The sequence below is a fragment of the Rana temporaria genome, chromosome 10 (genome assembly GCF_905171775.1).
Source record: "Rana temporaria chromosome 10, aRanTem1.1, whole genome shotgun sequence".
Taxonomy (NCBI): Eukaryota; Metazoa; Chordata; class Amphibia; order Anura; family Ranidae; genus Rana; species Rana temporaria.
Genome location: NC_053498.1, coordinates 149,640,551 through 149,660,932, shown reverse-complemented (window position 1 = coordinate 149,660,932; position 20,382 = coordinate 149,640,551). Strand labels below are relative to the sequence as shown.

Below are 20,382 nucleotides of genomic sequence, written 5' to 3'. Positions count from 1 at the left end.
AGCCTGGAGACACGAATAGATGGATGGATGGGGGAGTTTGTATTAAATATAAAAATAAATATAAATAAATAGTGTTTTAATTTTTTTGGTGCTCATATGCAATTTTTATTTCCTTTTTTTTTTGTTGTCTTTGATTTCCTCTCATTCCTCCCATCCCTCGTCCTGTCCTCATGGCGGCTCCTCCCCTCTCTTTGTGTCGTTCTCAGGGCAGAAGTCGTATTAGGAAACATCATCAAGAAGAAAGGTTGGAGGTAATTATTTGCACTTTGCGCGATGAATCTTTAATGCGGCGACCAGTTTCATCTGCACACTTCTTGCTCAGGAGTGAAAAAAAGGCCGCCGTGAATTATTAATGCCGCCAAAATACCGCCGCTTAATTTCTTGATATCTCGGCGGGTATTAAACTCGCACACTGCTCGGCGGCAAAGTGGAAAACGCCATGAGAGGATATTAACCCCTTCCATACCGGGGGGGCACTTATACACCTTCCCGCCCAGACCAATTTTTAGCTTTCAGCGCTTTCGCACTTTGAATGACAATTGCGCGGTCGTGCTACACTGTACCCAAATTAAATTTGTATCATTTTGTTCCCACAAATAGAGATTTATTTTGGTGGTATTTGATCACCTCTGGGATATTTATTTTCTGCAAAAAAATAAATAAAAAAATTACCGAAAATTTAGAAAAAAATCGTTTTTTTTTTTGTTTTTGTTATAAAACATTGTAAATAAGTACGTTTTCTCCTTTACTGATGGGCACTGATGGTACTGCACTGAGAGGCACTGAAAAGGCGGCACTGATGGGCACCGATGAGGTGGCACTGATGTGGTGGCATTGATGGGCACTAATATGCGGCACTGATGGGCGGCACGGATGGGCACTGATAGGCTGCATGGATGGGCTTGGATAGGCGGCACGGATGGGCACGGATAGGTGGCACAGATGAGCACAGATAGGCGGCACGGCTGGGCATGGATAGGCGGCATGGATGGGCACAGATAGGCGGCACAGGTGGGCACAAATAGGCGGCATGGCTGGGCATGGATAGGCGGCACGGATGGGCACGGATAGGCGGCATAGATGGGCACGGATAGGTGGCACAGATAGGCGGCATGTATGGGCACTGATAGGCGGCACGGACGGGCACTGATAGGCGGCACGGACGGGCACTGATAGGCGGCATGTATGGGCACTGATAGGCGGCATGGATGGGCACTGATAGGCGGCACGGATGGGATTGATGGGCACTATCGTATGTGTTGTACTAATGGATGCCAATCGGTGCCAAACAATGCCTGCCAATCAGTGATGCCCATTGTGGGCACTGATTGGCATCCATTGCGGCACTGATTGGCATCCATTTTTTGTGACCTTCTCATCCCTGGTGATCTAGGGTGGCATGTACATGTACGTCCTCTTTAAGTGCCCAGCCGTGGGTCACGGGCATGCGCCCGTGACCTGGTCCGAACCTCCGTGGCCGCGGGACCCGTGGACCCGATCGCCGATGGAGTCCCGCGATCGGTCCCCGGAGCTGAAGAACAGGGAGAGGTGAGTGTAAACACAGCTTCCCCGTTCTTCACTGTGGCGCCGTCATTGATTGTGTGTTCCCTGTTGTAGGGAAACACAATTAATGACGTCACACGTCCAGCCCCGCCCCCCTACAGTTAGAAACACAGATGAGGTCACACTTAACCCCTTCAGCGCCCCCTTGTGTTTAATTCCCAAACTGCAATTGTCATTTTTATAGTAAACAATGCATTTTTAATGGTCCCAAAAATGTGTCAAAATTGTCCGAAGTGTCCATTATAATGTCGCAGTCACGAAAAAAATCGCTGATCGCCGCCATTAGTAGTAAAACATTTTTTTTTTATAAAAATGCAATAAAACTATCCCCTATTTTGTAAACGCTATAAATTTTGCGCAAACCAATCGATAAACACTTATTGAGATTTTTTCTTACCAAAAATAGGTAGAAGAATACGAATCGGCCTAAACTGAGGGAAAAATTATTTTTTTTCGATATTTTTGGAGGATATTTATTACAGCAAAAAGTAAAAAAATATTGAATTTTTTTCAAAATTGTCGCTCTATTTTTGTTTATAGCGCAAAAAATAAAAAACGCAGAGGTGATCAAATACCACCAAAAGAAAGCTCTATTTGTGGGGGAAAAAGGACGCCAATTTTGTTTGGGAGCCACGTCGCACGACCGCGCAATTGTCCGTTAAAGCGACACAGTGCCGAATCGCAAAAACTGGCCGGGTCCTTTATCTGCCTAAAGGTCCGGGTCTTAAGTGGTTAAACGTTGAACATTTTCTTAATGAAATACTCGTCTTTTCTGCTATATAATGTGTTAGATTTTCTTTTGTGATCACAAAGCCCCCGGGGGGGGGGGCTCTTTATTCCCCATTTCCCTTGTGGATTTTGTTTTGTAACAAACTTTGTAGCAGATTTCTACCTTTGGTTATTCTAAAGAAATAGCCGTTTGTTTCTCTGTGTCCATGTGCGGAGTGAATGACTATAATTATCATAGGGCAAGCAATGTGTATGTAAACATCAATTGCGGCGCATCATTGAGAATGAGAGCAATAATTCTACACATTTAACTCTGAATGGATAACTAAAGGCTTTTAGAGCATCCTCTAAAGAGAATCTTTTATATTTTACCCAAAAAATATTGGGCTAGATTCAGCAAGAAGATACGGCGGCGTATCTCCAGATACGCCGCCGTAATTTCAAATCTGCGCCGTCGTATCTTTACGCCGATTCTCAAAGGCAGATACGTAGAAAAAATAGGCTTCCTCCGCCGACGTAACTTGAATACGGCGGCGTATAATTGTGTGCATTTTTACGCTGGCCGCCAGGGGCACTTCCGTTGTTTTCGGCGTAGAATATGCAAATGACCTAGAGACGCCGATTCACAAGTGTACGTACGCCCGGCGCAATTTTTTTACGTCGTTTACGTTAGGCTTTTTCGGCGTAAGGTTACTCCTGCTATTAGGAGGCGCAGCCAATGTTAAGTATGGACGTCGTTCCCGCTTCGAAATTTGAATTGTTTACGTCGTTTGCGTAAGTTGTTTGCGAATAGGGCTGGACGTAATTTACGTTCACGTCGAAAGCAATGATGATTTGCGGTGGAATTTCGAGCATGCGCACTGGGGATTCTTTCACGAACGGCGCATGCCCCGTTCTTAAAAAACTTAAAATACGTCGGGTCAACATTAATTTAGATAAAACACGCCCCCTCATCCTCATTTGAATTAGGCGCGCTTACACCGGCCCCATTTACGCTACGCCGCCGGAAGTTAGGAGGCAAGTGCTTTGTGAATACAGCACTTGCCTCTATAACTTACGGCGGCACAGCGTAAATACGATACGATGCACCGCCGTAATAATGCGTGCAACTACCTGAATCTAGCCCATTGGGTATGATAATGTGTTTGCACTAAAATTCAATTCTGTGTATTTTTTTTTTTTTTAAAGTAAAAATAAAAAGTCAAATAAATAAATAATAATAATAATAAAAAAAAAAATTAAGTGCCAACCTATTTAAAATAAATAAATAAAAATACTTGAAATGACCACCATTTTATTTTCTGGGGAAAATATATACTTTTGAGGGTTTACAGTCATTTCTAGAAAAAAATGCAGATTTTTTGCATGTTCAAAAAAAAAAAATGGCCCTGGTAGGCAAATGGTTAAAGTTATTGGATAAAATAGATTTTATTATAGCCACATTTGTTCAACTGAAACATTGTTTTAACCACTTAAAAACACGGCTTTTTCGTTTTTCGTTTCGTTTTTTGTTTAAATCAGTATAATAAATAAATTAAAACATGTGCCCAAATTTCTTATGTCGCACACAAAAAAAATGTTATGCAAATTATTATTTTATTTTTATTTTTTTAGGCGGTCCAGTTTGGTTATCACAACCAAAATTTTCTGGGGTGGAAAGTAAGTGGCCCAAACTTTTTCTACCTCCTTGTGTGTTTGTACATAGGAGACAATCATCCATAACACTTTTCTATGTTCCAGGGCGGAAACTGAGCGAGGTTTATCCAGAAAACATATCATTGAAGGTAAGTGGGCCAATTTCTGACTTCTAGCCGTCAATCTATTTATATGAAGTTGTGAAAATGAAAAGCCGGCTCCAGTCAAACCTGTTTGTTTGGATTGTAGTGGCTGTTGGCAAATGGGGATCACCTTTGCTGGGTTCTTGTGTCTCTCAGCTGAGACATCCCCACCGCTATTCACAGTTCTGCCTTACTCTTGTGGCCATTACAAAGCCAATAGATGGTGTCACTCCAGGTGACACCTTTTATTATGAAAAAGTAGAAAAATGTGGTGCTTGGTTAATAATTACTAATCTATAATAAATAAAGTGCAATAATTCCAGAGGCCCCTTTTAATAGAAATAATTATTTTATTATGACCTTGTGGGGAAGAGTGGAAGCCAAACTACAACAGAAAAATCCCTTGCACCGGGGGGGTCCCTGAGATGTATAAGAACCTGGAAGGTTATTTAGAAAATTAGTACCCACCAGCAACTGGTACCCGGGTCAGATTTAGTTGAGCTAAATGGCGATAATATGAAGTTTCATCGTTGATCCGGAAGTAGATATAATTTAAATTTCTTTTTTTTTTTTTTTATACTTTTTTCATTTTTTTTTTTACTTTATTGCTATCACATGAGAGCTAACAAGCCCTCCTCTGTGATAACATAGGCGGGTAGACATGTGCACTGTTCTTTTTCGATACATTTATTTATTTATTTATTTTTTTCGTTATGATCATAATTCATAAATTTTAAAATCTCTAAATTTGAAGATCCAAAAATAAGAGAGAAAATCCGTAAATTTGAAGATCCAAAAATAAGAAAGAAAATCCGTAAATTTAAAATTCCGTAAATTTTAAAATCCGTAAATTTTAAAATCCGTAAATTTGAAAATCCGTAAATTTGAAGATCCAAAAATAAGAGAGAAAATCCGTAAATTTGAAAATCCGTAAATTTGAAGATCCAAAAATAAGAGAGAAAATCCGTAAATTTAAAATTCCGTAAATTTGAAAATCCGTAAATTTGAAGATCCAAAAATAAGAGAAAATCCGTAAATTTGAAAATCCGTAAATTTGAAGATCCAAAAATAAGAGAGAAAATCCGTAAATTTGAAGATCCAAAAATAAGAGAGAAAATCCGTAAATTTGAAAATCCGTAAATTTGAAGATCCAAAAATAAGAGAGAAAATCCGTAAATTTGAAGATCCAAAAATAAGAGAGAAAATTTGAAAATCCGAAAATAAGAAAGAAAATCGGAAAATTTTAATGACTAGCTATTAGATTATAGGTATTGCAAATATAAAGTGATCAGCGCAACTTCTAAATCAATAATAATGAAAAATAAATGCAAATATTGAATAACAGTGATGTTACAAACAATACAGTGCAAAATAATTAAACTACAGTCCAAAAAATTCTTCCAAGTGTCAGTAAGACGGTCCTTCTAATTGAAATTTCCGTGCCAGCACAATTGGTTAGTGCTCAGAGACAAGGCTGGTACAAGGGGTGGGCAGGAGGGTCGGCTGCCCCTGGCGCAATGGTTTATTGCAATTTGGCATGTTCTCCCTGGGCTCTAGATGACCTTGTCCCGGCACTGGGCGGACGAGAAGAACGATTGTCTTTTATACCTAATTGGTCAGTATGCTGGACGTTGGATGAATGATTGGCGAGTGATTGACAAATAGTCTTGTTGTTGCAGATATTCTGGGGACGCGGCATGCAATGTGTTAATAATAATGATCTGCTTAATCGTTATCAAGGTTTAAAAGCTTCTCTAGAAAGACTCCAGCTAGAATATGTGGATGTCGTGTTTGCTAATCGCCCCGATCCCAACACTCCCATGGAAGGTAAGACGTCCCTGAGATACGTTGATGATGTGTATGAGTGACGATACCATTATATGATGAAGGTTGAAGTGACACATCGGGGAGGGGGGGGGGGTCAGTCCACCAAGACGGAATCCTCGTCACCGGTCACTATTCACTCGTTTAACAAAATTAAATCCGATTTCTAACTAACAGAGGGCCCTCATTGTGACGTCTCTAGAAGACAGCTTTAGGCTGCATTCACACCTAGGCGTAGGCAATAGCGTCGTTTTCCGGCGTTTTTTTCCGGCGTTTTTTTCGCGCGTATTCATGCTAATATGCGCGTTTGCATACAGCGTTGTCCGACGTTTTTGTACTTAGACGTTTTTTTTTTAGCCAATAGGAAAAACTATCATCTTTTCATCACTTGTTGCTATGTTGGTAGATTTTTTTAATCTTCTGCATGGGCGACAAGTTCTATTGACAAAACGCCCGTAGCAAACGCTTGTTGTCGCGCAATACGCGTGTATCTGGCGTTTTACATTGATTTCAATGGAAAACCAAAAACGCTCAAATACGCGCATATCGCGCGTATTGCGCGACAAAAAAGGGTCCGGAACTTCTTTTGACTACAGGCGATGCGCGTCAGGCGCATCAGCGTGCAGATGTGAACCATCCCCATTGACTTTCATTGCTTTTCGTCCCTCTGGCGTTTGTTCGCGTCGCGCTACATGCGACAAAACGCGAAGGTGTGAATGGGGTCTTAAAGGGAACCGATTCAGAGAAATACAATGTAATAAAATACAAAAATACAATGTTTCAAACCCGACTCAAGCAAAGAGAATTCACATATTATTGATACTTTTTTAATTAAGGTCATTTTCTGGCACCTTAAAAGTCCTGAAATACTTTCCATATATTTGGGTGGTTTTCTGAACTTGTCCAGGACGTGGTACAAGCCCTCGTATCAGCCCAGAGCAGCGGCATATCCTCCATAGGTGCATTGTGTGCGGTGCACATGGGCCCCGGGGGGGAGGGGGGGCACTGCCCTCTCGCACATTGCACAACAATGGGGAAAAATCCATCCAGCACGGCAGGGATGAGTTTAGGAATGTTCCCGCCCCAAGCTATCCCGCCAGGAAACTGTCAAACCTGACAGCCAATCATAGGCAGTGGAGGCATTCCCCGCCCCATTGCACACTTTGTGTTGGTCGGACTTGGTCTAATTCAGTTTAAAGGGGGAGGACGACTGTGATTGGCCACTGCTAAGTCCAATCGTAGTCCTAGCCCTGCCTATGGACAGAGGCTGGAAAAGACATGCTGCTAAATGTTTAAAAAGGAAGTAGAGATATAAAGAGTCCAGAAAGAAAGGTACAAAGTTGTACAGGGGAGGGGTGTGTGACTGTTTTGGTATATAGAGGGCCACTTACTACTGACCCTTGAACTCCCCCTCACTCGCCACTGACCCCTGAACTCCCCCTCACTCGCCACTGACCCCTGAACTTCTCCTCACTCACCACTGACCCCTGAACTTCTCCTCACTCACCACTGACCCCTAAACTCCCCCTCACTCACCACTGACCCCTGAACTCCCCCTCACCACTGACCCCTGAACTCCCCCTCACTCGCCACTGACCCCTGAACTCCCTCTCACTCGCCACTGACCCCTGAACTCCCTCTCACTCGCCACTGACCCCTGAACTCCCCCTCACTCACCACTGACCCCTGAACTCCCCCTCACCACTGACCCCTGAACACTCCCCCTCACTCGCCACTGACCCCTGAACTCCCTCTCACTCGCCACTGAACCTTGAACTCCCCCTCACTCGCCACTGACCCCTGAACTCCCCTTCACTCGCCACTGACCCCTGAACTCCCCTTCACTCGCCACTGACCCCTGAACTCCCCTTCACTCGCCACTGACCCCTGAACTCTCCTTCACTCGCCACTGACCCCTGAACTCCCCCTCACTCACCACTGACCCCTGAACTCCCCCTCACTCACCACTGACCCCTGAACTCCCCCTCACTCGCCACTGACCCCTGAACTCCCCTTCACTCGCCACTGACCCCTGAACTCCCCTTCACTCGCCACTGACCCCTGAACTCCCCTTCACTCGCCACTGACCCCTGAACTCTCCTTCACTCGCCACTGACCCCTGAACTCCCCCTCACTCACCACTGACCCCTGAACTCCCCCTCACTCACCACTGACCCCTGAACTCCCCCTCACTCGCCACTGACCCCTGAACTCCCCTTCACTCGCCACTGACCCCTGAACTCCCCTTCACTCGCCACTGACCCCTGAACTCCCCTTCACTCGCCACTGACCCCTGAACTCTCCTTCACTCGCCACTGACCCCTGAACTCCCCCTCACTCGCCACTGACCCCTGAACTCCCCCTCACTCGCCACTGACCCCTGAACTCCCTCTCACTCGCCACTGACCCCTGAACTCCCCCTCACTCGCCACTGACCCCTGAACTCCCCCTCACTCGCCACTGACCCCTAAACTCCCCCTCACTCACCACTGACCCCTGAACTCCCCCTCACTCGCCACTGACCCCTGAACTCCCCCTCACTCGCCACTGACCCCTGAACTCCCCCTCACTCGCCACTGACCCCTGAACTCCCCCTCACTCGCCACTGACCCCTGAACTTCTCCTCACTCACCACTGACCCCTAAACTCCCCCTCACTCACCACTGACCCCTGAACTCCCCCTCACCACTGACCCCTGAACTCCCCCTCACTCGCCACTGACCCCTGAACTCCCCCTCACTCGCCACTGACCCCTGAACTCCCCCTCACTCACCACTGACCCCTGAACTCCCCCTAACTCACCACTGACCCCTGAACTCCCCCTCACTCGCCACTGACCCCTGAACTCCCCCTCACTCGCCACTGACCCTTGAACTCCCCCTCACTCGCCACTGACCCCTGAACTCCCCCTCACTCGCCACTGACCCCTGAACTTCTCCTCACTCACCACTGACCCCTAAACTCCCCCTCACTCACCACTGACCCCTGAACTCCCCCTCACCACTGACCCCTGAACTCCCCCTCACTCGCCACTGACCCCTGAACTCCCTCTCACTCGCCACTGACCCCTGAACTCCCTCTCACTCGCCACTGACCCCTGAACTCCCCCTCACTCACCACTGACCCCTGAACTCCCCCTCACCACTGACCCCTGAACACTCCCCCTCACTCGCCACTGACCCCTGAACTCCCTCTCACTCGCCACTGAACCTTGAACTCCCCCTCACTCGCCACTGACCCCTGAACTCCCCTTCACTCGCCACTGACCCCTGAACTCCCCTTCACTCGCCACTGACCCCTGAACTCTCCTTCACTCGCCACTGACCCCTGAACTCCCCCTCACTCACCACTGACCCCTGAACTCCCCCTCACTCACCACTGACCCCTGAACTCCCCCTCACTCGCCACTGACCCCTGAACTCCCCTTCACTCGCCACTGACCCCTGAACTCCCCTTCACTCGCCACTGACCCCTGAACTCCCCTTCACTCGCCACTGACCCCTGAACTCTCCTTCACTCGCCACTGACCCCTGAACTCCCCCTCACTCACCACTGACCCCTGAACTCCCCCTCACTCACCACTGACCCCTGAACTCCCCCTCACTCGCCACTGACCCCTGAACTCCCCTTCACTCGCCACTGACCCCTGAACTCCCCTTCACTCGCCACTGACCCCTGAACTCCCCTTCACTCGCCACTGACCCCTGAACTCTCCTTCACTCGCCACTGACCCCTGAACTCCCCCTCACTCGCCACTGACCCCTGAACTCCCCCTCACTCGCCACTGACCCCTGAACTCCCTCTCACTCGCCACTGACCCCTGAACTCCCCCTCACTCGCCACTGACCCCTGAACTCCCCCTCACTCGCCACTGACCCCTGAACTCCCCCTCACTCGCCACTGACCCCTAAACTCCCCCTCACTCACCACTGACCCCTGAACTCCCCCTCACTCGCCACTGACCCCTAAACTCCCCCTCACTCGCCACTGACCCCTGAACTCCCCCTCACTCGCCACTGACCCCTAAACTCCCCCTCACTCACCACTGACCCCTGAACTCCCCCTCACTCGCCACTGACCCCTAAACTCCCCCTCACTCACCACTGACCCCTGAACTCCCCCTCACTCACCCCTGAACTCCCCCTCACTTGCCACTGACCCCTAAACTCCCCCTCACCACTGTCTTTTGTGTCACATACTACTGACCTCTGAACTCTACAATACTTCTGACCCCTATCTCACTACTAATCACTGAACTCTGCATCCTTTACTACTGACCTCTGAACTCTGCATCAATTAGTACTAATCCATTAACTTTGCATCACTTTGTACTGACCTCTGAGTCACTCCTGAACTCTGTATCATTTACTCTTAACTTCTGAAGAACTTACTCCTGACCCCTGAACTCTGCTTCAGATACTACTGACCCCTGAACTCTGCTTCACTTACTCCTGACCTCTGCCTCACTTACTCCTGACCTCTGCCTCACTTACTCCTGACCTCTGCCTCACTTACTCCTGACCTCTGCCTCACTTACTCCTGACCTCTGCCTCACTTACTCCTGACCTCTGCCTCACTTACTCCTGACCTCTGCATCACTTGTGACCTCTGCATCACTTACTACTGACCTCTGTATCGCTTACTACTGACCTCTGTATCGCTTACTCCTAACCTTTGCCTCATGCCTCTGCATCACTTACTCCTGACCTCTGCCTCACTTACTCCTGACCTCTGCATCACTTACTACTGACCTCTGTATCGCTTACTCCTGACCTTTGCCTCATGCTTCTGCATCACTTACTACTGACCTCTGTCTCACTTATTACTGACCTCTGAATTCTGTGTTACTCCTGACCTCTGCATCGCTTACTCTTAACCTCTAAATCACTCCTGACCTCTGAACTTTGCATCATTTAATACTGAACCTTTTGTGTTGCCTACTACTGACCCCCGCACTCTGTGCGTCCCTTTAAGCCTCTGGCCAATATTCAGTGCAATGAAAGCCACACCCACTATTTGCACCTTTATCACGCAGACCTCCTGCTTTCAGAAAATGGAAACTTTTACAAGAAGGATGGGCTGTAACTATAAAATGATTCGGCAATTCCTGGAAGTGTTATTTCTGTAGACGAGTCTTCTGAACTTGTGCAGCTCGGTGAACTGACCCCTCCCCCCCCTCCCCCCATATAGCCGCACCGCGGTTGGGATTTATTTTCTGCGTTTAAAATGTATCTGTTTTGCAAAATTTGATGGAGATTGTGTTTTTTTTATTGTGAATCGTATTGCCTGGATTTGTCTTTTGCACGGAGTTCCATTTTAATTTTAATTTTATTTATTTTTTCAAAAAATTACAATAAACGTTAAATGACTGACTATAGGCTCAATTAACTAATCTGGAATTTATTGTGGTTATGTTCAGTCACAATGCTAATTATAATCAATAACACATGTTTTTACCTTCGTGAATTGAGCGCTTTTTGTATAAAATTGTGTTTTTCTTGATCTAAGAAAAAAGAAATATTATTTATGTGTGTGTGTGTATATATATATTAATATTAGAGATATCTATCTATATAAAATATATATATATATATGTGTGTGTGTGTGTGTGTATATATATATATATATATATATATATATATATATATATATATATATATAATTTAAGGGCAGCAAGAGTAACATTATTGTTTTTGTATTTAAAATGTGAATATTATTTTTTTTGCCAGTGTTATTATTGTTTTATATTTAAAAATAGAATATTATTTTTGCCAATGTCAGCTTGTATATTGTGTTGTAAAATATATATATATATATATATATATATATATATATGCGGTGCATTTTTTTTTTTATCACAATCAGTATGTGAATATTAATGCTGAATTGCCTAATTTGTTGATGACTTACTCTGCTGTAATGGTTCAAATAGCTTTCTTGATTTATTTTCATTTTAATATTATTGCATCCTTTTTTTTTTTTTTATTATTTGAATTCACAATTTTAAATAAATTTATTAACATATTCTGATTTGTTTGAATTAATAAGGGTGTTAAATTATTTTAAATATGATGTACTTATTTTTAAATGTGAAGCTATAGATTTAGGATTACAAATAAAAAAAAAAAATGTTAGACATGCTTAATTTTTTTTTTTTTACATTACACTTTTTTGACAACCTCCTTACGCCTTGAAAACTAAAATGACTGTTACCTTAAAATTCTGTCTTTTATCTTACATGACTATAGGATATACTTACAGCATTACAGTCATTTAAATATAAAAGTAATTCAAGCTCATGTTTAAAGAGAAACTCCTTTCCAAAATAAATTTTAGGCAGCGGTAATGAGTCTTATATAAGCAAGATTTTTTTTTTGTGTTCAATATTCGGTCCTCCAAGTTTCTCATGCTGTGTAGTTATACCTGAACCCACTGACATGTGCCTGGTGATTAATCATTTTAATTATACACATTTTTATATATATTTTTTAAATTGAATAAATAGGAAATCTTACATAGGATTTTCATATTTACCGCTTGCAGGCAGTAGATGGCGACCTCTTCGCTAATTTTCACTAAGGGGAGACACACAGGGGGTGATTTACTAAAGGAAAATCCACTTTGCATTACAAGTGCACTTGGAAGTGCAGTCGCTGTAGATACGAGGGGGACATGCAAGGAAAAAAAATAAAAAATGCATTTTAGCTTGCACATGATTGGATGATAGAAATCAGCAGAGCTTCCCCTCATTTCTTGCAAACATAGTGTTATGGACTAATTGTTTATTATTGTATTAATTGTTTGTGTAAATTATTGTAAAACAATACATTTTGTTCATATAAATAACAGATTTAAATATATATTTATATAAAAATCTGTATATATAATATAAAAAATAATAATAATTTAGCAAGCTTTGAAAAAAAAATAGTTATATAAAGAACAGATGTAAAAATCTAGCAAACTTCATTTGTTTTAAAAAAAAAAGAATAATCTAGTAGTTTGCAAACATAGGCCCAGATTCACAAAGCACTTGCACCGACGTATCTCGAGATACGCTGCGTAAGTGCAAATATGCGCCGACGTATCTATGAGCCGGACTCAGAAACTAAGATGCGCCTAAAAATAGGCTTCATCCGACCAGCGTAACTTGCCTACGCCGGCGTAGAGCGGGCGCATATTTACGCTGGTCGTATTTGGCGCTCCCATTGATTTTCTATTCACATATGCAAATGAGGGAGATACGCCGATTCACGAACGTACGTCCGTCCGACGCAGTGCGCGTAAAGTCATACGTCCGGCGCAAAGTTATGCCCCATAAAGGAGGTGTAACTCAGCAGCATCCATGCAAAGGGAACACAAGCCGATGTATTTTACGTTGGACGTGAATATGACTAGGCGTAGGTTACGTTCACGTCGTAGGCAGTGATTCGGCGTATCTAAGGGAGTAGTTCCGACGTGATTGTGAGCATGCACACTGGGATGCGTCCACGGAACGGCGCATTCGCCGTTCGTTTTACATATCTGTCTGGCGCTCGGCCCATCATTTGCATGGGGTCACGCCTCATTTGCATGTCTCACGCCCACTTCCACCTACGCCGGCTTATGCCTAGGAAACCCAGCACAGTTTTGGCAGCAATGGCTTTGTGAATCCAGTCCTTGTCTCTCTGTGCTGCGTCGGCGTAGCGTAAAGGAGATGCGCTACAGCGGCATAAATATGCGCCGCTGTATGTGAAGCCTGGCCATAGTGTTATGGACTCTGTATTAATTGTTTGTGCAAATAATTGTAAAAAAATACATTTCGTTTATATAAATAACAGATTTAAATATATATATATATATATATATTATATTAAAAATAATAATAATCTAACAAGCGTGGAAAAAAAATAGTTCTATAAAGAACAGATTTAAAAATCTAGCAAATTTCATTTGTTAAAAAAATAATAATAATCTAGCAAGCTTTGAAAAAAAAATTGTTATATAAATAACACATTTAAAAATCTAGCAAACTTAATTTGTTTAAAAAAAAAAATAATAAAAATCTAGCAAGCTTTGAAAAAATGTAACACATGTCTGTACTTCTCTTTTATCTTTATAGTTTTGCCTGGAGCTCTTGAGGGGGGTTGGGGCACAAAAACTTGCCAGGGGTTTTAACTTTGGAAACATTTTGAACTTTAACTGGATTTGAAAGTCCAATGGACTTTGTGTGATCGGATCAGCTTTGCACACTGTTGCGTCCAATCAGCAAGCTAGTGCTGGGGTCTCTAGCCGAAAGCCCAGCACAGTTTACAAACGGAATATTCAGGACGCACTCGATATTACTTGATTGTGCAAAATATTGTATAAAAATAAATCAAATGATGTAAAACAGTTTTAAAAAGTAGCAAAAGTTGGGGGAAAAAATACAAATTGTTGTACTTTTATTTATTTTTTATTTAGCTGTTCATTTAAAGAAGAGTTTTCAGGTTTCACAAGAAACAATAATAGTTTTATAAGAAAGAAAAAAGAGAGTTGAAGGTGACACATCATAGCTACCAAAAATTGCTGCAACGTAGCGACAAAACAAAGTAGCGAGTAAATGTTTTCCCAATATTTTTGTACTTAATTTCTCTTTAAACATTTGCTTGGAGCGCTTAAAAAAAAAACTTTTTGAAGAATAGACGACTTTCTGAAAAATTGACGACATCGGCTCTCACTTCTGTGCTCAATTGTTGACACATTTCAAACATTCCTCCAGAAAAACAAAAAACAAAAAAAAACACCATAATATCTTGCAGTATTCCCATCATTATTTATAATAAAATCACTAAATAAAAAAAGGGCATTTAAGGGGTATGACTGACGAATTTAAACCTTTCTGATTCAAATGATCGCTCTGCTTTCACGAACAAAAAAAAAAGTATTTAGAATTTTTTTTTTTTTTTATCTTGTACCTTTTAATTTGTTTTTTTTTAAACCCTGTGCCCTTTTGTCAAAAGAGATTTCATGCACTTACAGCAATAAACTTTTGGTCTTTTTTAAATCTTTCTTTTATCACCAGGAGACCCATTTAGTTCCTCCAAGTCGAGAACATTCATCATAGAAGGTACACAGTACCCAAAGTCCTCCATATTGAATCCCGTGTCCAAAAAAAAGGCATTTTATGGCACAGATAATGTTTTATCTTTACCATATAAGTGTTACCTTCCCCCACCCCACCCCACCCCAGTGAAAAGAAAAAAAAATCCATAAAATGCATAAAAAAAAATAATCCCCTTTAAGAACATCTTGCAAGTAAAATCCTATTTTATTTTACAATCCCTTTATTATTATTACCCCCCCCCCTCACCCCATTCCTTCTTTTTGCCCTTATTTGTGTATCATATCATTATTCCTTTAAGGATATTTTTTTTTTGTTTCTTGCATGGTAAAAACAGGTTTGGATTTTTTTTATTTTATTATTATTATTTTTTTTTTATTGCTTTGATATTTCTGCATCATTGGTGTTAAGTTTGAGTGACCTTTAACTTCTTCTTTAGAGCACATTACCTTTGTCAGCACTTTAGTAATGTGAAGAGAATACTCAATGATGCTAACTGACCTTTAAGAAATACAAACTTGCATTTTATTTTACTTTTTTTTTTTTTTTTCTTGAAGAGTAGATTACTGCTACAGCTGGGCAAAAACAAAAACAAAAAAAAAAAACAATGAAAGTAAAAAAATAATAATACAAAAAAAATCTTGTTATTTTTGTTTATATAAAGAAAAAACAAGAATGACCTAAAAAATGTTTTAAAGCTTGATTTGAAATGTTATCTCCTTTTACTAATTTATGGTTATAATGCTGGATTTTTGCCCACTTGCAGCATCTCTTTGTTTTTTGCTTGTTTGGTTGAATCTTATTTCTTACCCAAGTGTATTGCTTTGGTTTGCACCAGTGCACTATTTAGAATCCCTCTGGTATTCTAAGAGGCTTGTTGGCATAGTTCTTGTCTGACAATGCATGGAAGGATTTCCTGCTTTGGACGGGAATGTTCTTTTTTTTTTTATTTTTTTTTTTGCTTCTCTTAGCATGGGCCTGTACACTGGGGAGTTGTGCATGAATACAGACAGTTGCAGTACGAGTTATGGAAAAAAAAATAAGTGTTTCTAAAAAATATTTTTTTTAATTATTACTTTGGTAAAGAGACGTGGACCTAGGAGTAGTGTGCAAATAGTTTTGCAAATTTCTTATTAATCTTTTTCAATTCAATGCACATTTTGTGTTTTTTTTTTTTGTTTTGTTTTTTTCATATTTTAAATACATGTTAATAGTAAACTAAAGTCAAAGGAAATGCATGTTTTTATTTTTTTTATTTTTTGTTTTTATTTTCATTTTTTTCAGTTTATTTTTATGGCTATAGTTATAAAAAAAAAAAAAGCCTTTGCTTTGCCAGTCCACTTTTAGAAACACTTAAGGAGCCACGATTTTGCATTTTGCAGTATGCCTTGCAAGCACTGTATAATGGGGATGTTACTTCCCCGTAAACAGTTTTCACCATCCACCTCCATAACGCCTTTTGTGACATTACATCAATCCGATACACAAAATATTACCCCAGATTGCCCATTGTTACAGACTGTTGTCTTGGGGGCATACATTTAAAAATATAGTCACAATATTTTTTTTTTTTTTTTTACTTTTTGTATGGTAGATAGACTTTTTGTATTTTTTTTTTATTACTTTAAGGCACAAACATTTTCATATTGAGTTGGAATTTTCTTGTGTGTGCATATACATGACCTATTTAGATATATAAATATTTTTATAATAATAATATTATATATTTTTTTCTCCATTGGAAAAGCCAATTAAACCTAATAAACTGGTTGATTTATATTGAAGGATTTTGTGGAGACCTGACCAAATTATTATTATTATACAGGATTTATATAGCGCCAACAGTTTACGCAGCACTTTACAATATACATGGGAGACAATACAGTTACAATACAATAAAATACAAGAGGATTAAGAGGGCCTTGCTCAGAAGAGCTTACAATCTAATAGGGTGGGGCAGGTGGTACAAAAGGTTGTAAATGTGGGGAATGAGCTGATGGAAGTGGTAAAAGATTAGTTGGAGACGTGATCGGCTTCCCTGAAGAGGTGAGTTTTCAAGGATTGCTTGAAGGTAGCAAGAGTAGGGGATAGCCGGACAGGTTGAGGTAGTGAGTTCCAGAGGATGGGAGAGGCTCTGGAGAAATCCTGGAGACGAGCATGGGAGGAAGAGACAAGAGAGCTTGACAGTAGGAGGTCTTGAGTTCAGGTGTTTCCGCTGAAGTGTACTCTTGATGCTGCACCATACATATACAGTTTACTTTAGACATTTGCATTAACAGACTGGGTAAGGCAAAAAATAGAAAGGAAGGTTTAGACAGCCACACTCCAAAAAAATTGGTTCCTTTATTGTAAAATCAAATCAAATCACAAAAATGCAAGCCACAGCAAAAAAAAAAAAACAGATGCAAACTGATGCGTTTCACACTGTAGCTCTGATTAAGCACTAAGTTACAGTGTGAAACGCGTCAGTTTGCATTTGGTTTTTTGGAGTACGGCTGTCCAAACCTTCCATCCTATTTTTTGCATTACCAGCACCCATGGCTTTGGATCCAAGTGAAGAGGTTCAACAATCACACTTGAGCGGTTACCCCCTTCTTCTTTTAGACTGGGTAAGGCCCTTTCTGTCCCATGAGGATATGGACATAGGCCGCTGCATAAAAACATGGTTTGACCAGTTTGTGTGGAGGAACTCGAGTTCCCAACCTCAGTCCTCAAGTACCCCCAACAGGTCATACTTTCAATCAATGGCAATGGTTTGGTATTCATGACAGCTATTCATGACAGCTAAGGGAAATACTCCAAAACATGGTCTTTTGGGGGTACTTGAGGACTAAGGTTGTCTACCCTAGTTTTAGACAATGGTGCTCTTGACCTCAGCCCTACTGAACACCTTTGGGATGAGTTGGGATGAGCCAGGTCTTCTTCGCCAACATCTCCATAAAGACATGCTTTGACCAGTTTGGTGTGGAGGAACTGGAGTATCCTGAACAGAGCACTGAACTCGGTCCTACTAAACACCTTTGAGATAAATTGGAATGCCGATTGTGAGGTCATCTCATCTAACATCAGTACCTGACCCAACAAATGTTCTTTTGTCAACGAAATGAACACTATTTTAGTCGACTAAAATATGACTAAAACTAAAATAATTCAAATGACTAAAATATGACTAAAACTAAAATGGCATTTTAGTCAAAAGACTTTGACTAAAACAAAGTTTGACGTCAAAATTAAAACGGGTTCTAGCCTTTCCCAGCCTCCAAGCAAGCCTTTGAAGGTTCCTTTTCTGTTCCACCATGACTGTGCCTCCTGTGTACAAAGCCAGCTCCATAAAGACATGGTTTTATCGGTTGGGTGTGGAGGAACTGGAGTGTGTTGCACAGAGCCCTGACCTCATCCCTACTGAACACCTTGGAATGAGCCAGGTCTTCTCAGCCAACATCTCTATAAAGACATGGTTTGATCAATTGGGTGTGGAGGAACTGGAGTATCCCGGGCAGAGCCCTGACCTCAGCCCTTCTAAACACCTTTGGGATACATTGGAATGCCGATTGTGCACCAGGTCATCTCATCCAACATCAGTACCTGACTTCACAAATATTCTTTTGGAGGACTAGGGTTCTAGCCTTCCCCAGCCTCCAGGCAAGTCTTGGAAAGTTCATTTTGTGTTCCACCATGACTGTGTCCCTGTGTACGAAGTCAGCTCCAAAAATACATGATGTTGATCAGTTGGTTGTGGGGGAACAGGAGTGTCCTGCACAGAGCCCTGACCTCAGCCCTACTGAAAACTTTTTGGATGTGCTGGAATGAGCCAGGTCTTCTCATCCAACATCTCCATATGGACATGGTTTGAACACCTTTGGGATGAATTGGAATGCCATTAATGCACTAGGTTTTCTCATCCAACATCAGTACCTGACCTCACAAATGTTCTTTTATCAACAAAATTAACACTAAAATATGACTGCAGCTAAAATACATGTAAAACTAAAATGGCATTTTAGTCAAAAGACTAAGGCTAAAACTAAATCGAAATTTGACGTAAAAAATTAAAACTGGTTCTAGATTTCCCCAGCCTCCAGGCAAGTCTTGGAAAGTTCTCTTTCTGTTCCACCATGACTGTACCCCAATGTACAAAGCCAGCTCCATAAAGACATGGTTTTATCCGTTGAGTGTGGAGGAACTTGAGTGTCCTGCACAGAACCCTGACCTCAACCCTACTGAACACCTTTGGGATGAACTGTAAATGTCGATTGTGAGCCAGGTCTTCTCGTCCAAGATCAGTACCCGACCTCACAAATGTTCTTCTGGATGACCGGGGTTCTAGCCTTCGCCTTCCTCCAGGCAAGTCTTTAATCGTTTTTTTTTTTTTCGGTTTCACCACGACCATGCCCCTGTGTACAAAGCCAGCTCCATAAAGACATGATGTTGACCAGTTTGGTTTGGAGGAATTAGAGTGTCCTGCACAGAGCCCTGACCTGAATTCATACTCTAATAGTAAACCAGGTCTTCTCATCCATCATCAGAACCTTTCCTCTTTTGGCTGAATGGGCTCAAATTTCCCCCGGACACCCTCCAAAAATGTTGTGGAAAGACATCCCCAGACGGGTAAAGGCTGTTATAGGAGGGGGGCCATATTACCCAACAAACTCCTATACCTGTGATGGTATGGTGTCTTCAAACTTTTGGCCACCTCATTTATTTACTTCTACTAATTTTAAACAATTTCAAGTAGGGTTGTATCGATACTGGTATCGGTATTGGGACCGATACTGAGCATTTGCGCGAGTACTTGCGCAAATGCTCCCGATGCTTCACCCGATACTTTTGTTTGTGAGCGGAGAGCGGGCTGAGAGCGGGCTGAGAGCGGGCTGAGAGGGGGCTGAGAGGGGGCTGAGCGGAGGCAGAGAGGGGGCGGAGAGCAGAGCAATCCTGGGGTATGTAAAACATAATGTCACTAATGGAGGAGAGGAGAGCCGCTGCCGCCGTCTAGTTGATCAGCGCGGGGGGAACATAACCGCTTTCATTTCAATAGCTGTGTGTTCCCCGCCGCCCGGCGTCATATATAGCCCCTCCCTCTTGTCCGGGCACTTTGATAGACAGATCACCCATCCCAGGATTGGACGGGTGATCTGTCTATCAAAGTGCCCGGACAAGGGGGTATATATGACGACGCGTGGCGGGGAACACACAGCTATTGAAATGAAAGCTGTTATGTCCCCCCGCCCCCCTGCGCTGATCAACCAGATGGTGGTGGGGGGCTTCTCTTTGCCAGGTAGGCCACTGGGGACCTACACAAAGCTGCATTTGGGGACACATGGCTGCATTTGGGGCCACAAGGCTGCATTTGGGGACACAAGGCTGCATTTGGGGACACAAGGCTACACAAGGCTGCATTTGGGGACA

The 20,382-nt window shown here is 42.4% G+C and overlaps 1 protein-coding gene across 6 annotated transcripts in view; it reads left to right on the top strand.

Moving 5' to 3' along the window:
* The window catches only part of KCNAB2 (potassium voltage-gated channel subfamily A regulatory beta subunit 2), a 232,236-nt gene that overhangs the window by 191,056 nt on the left and 20,798 nt on the right, over window positions 1-20,382 (top strand). For 4 of the 6 annotated variants that reach the window (XM_040326541.1, XM_040326542.1, XM_040326544.1 and 1 more), the window contains 5 exons: window positions 207-251; window positions 3,907-3,951; window positions 4,033-4,076; window positions 5,811-5,897; window positions 14,938-14,982. In XM_040326541.1, the coding sequence (XP_040182475.1) occupies window positions 207-251; window positions 3,907-3,951; window positions 4,033-4,076; window positions 5,811-5,897; window positions 14,938-14,982 (266 nt within the window). The remainder of the gene's footprint in view (window positions 1-206; window positions 252-3,906; window positions 3,952-4,032; window positions 4,077-5,810; window positions 5,898-14,937; window positions 14,983-20,382) is intronic. The other 2 variants (XM_040326543.1, XM_040326546.1) reach the window with 1 other exon arrangement.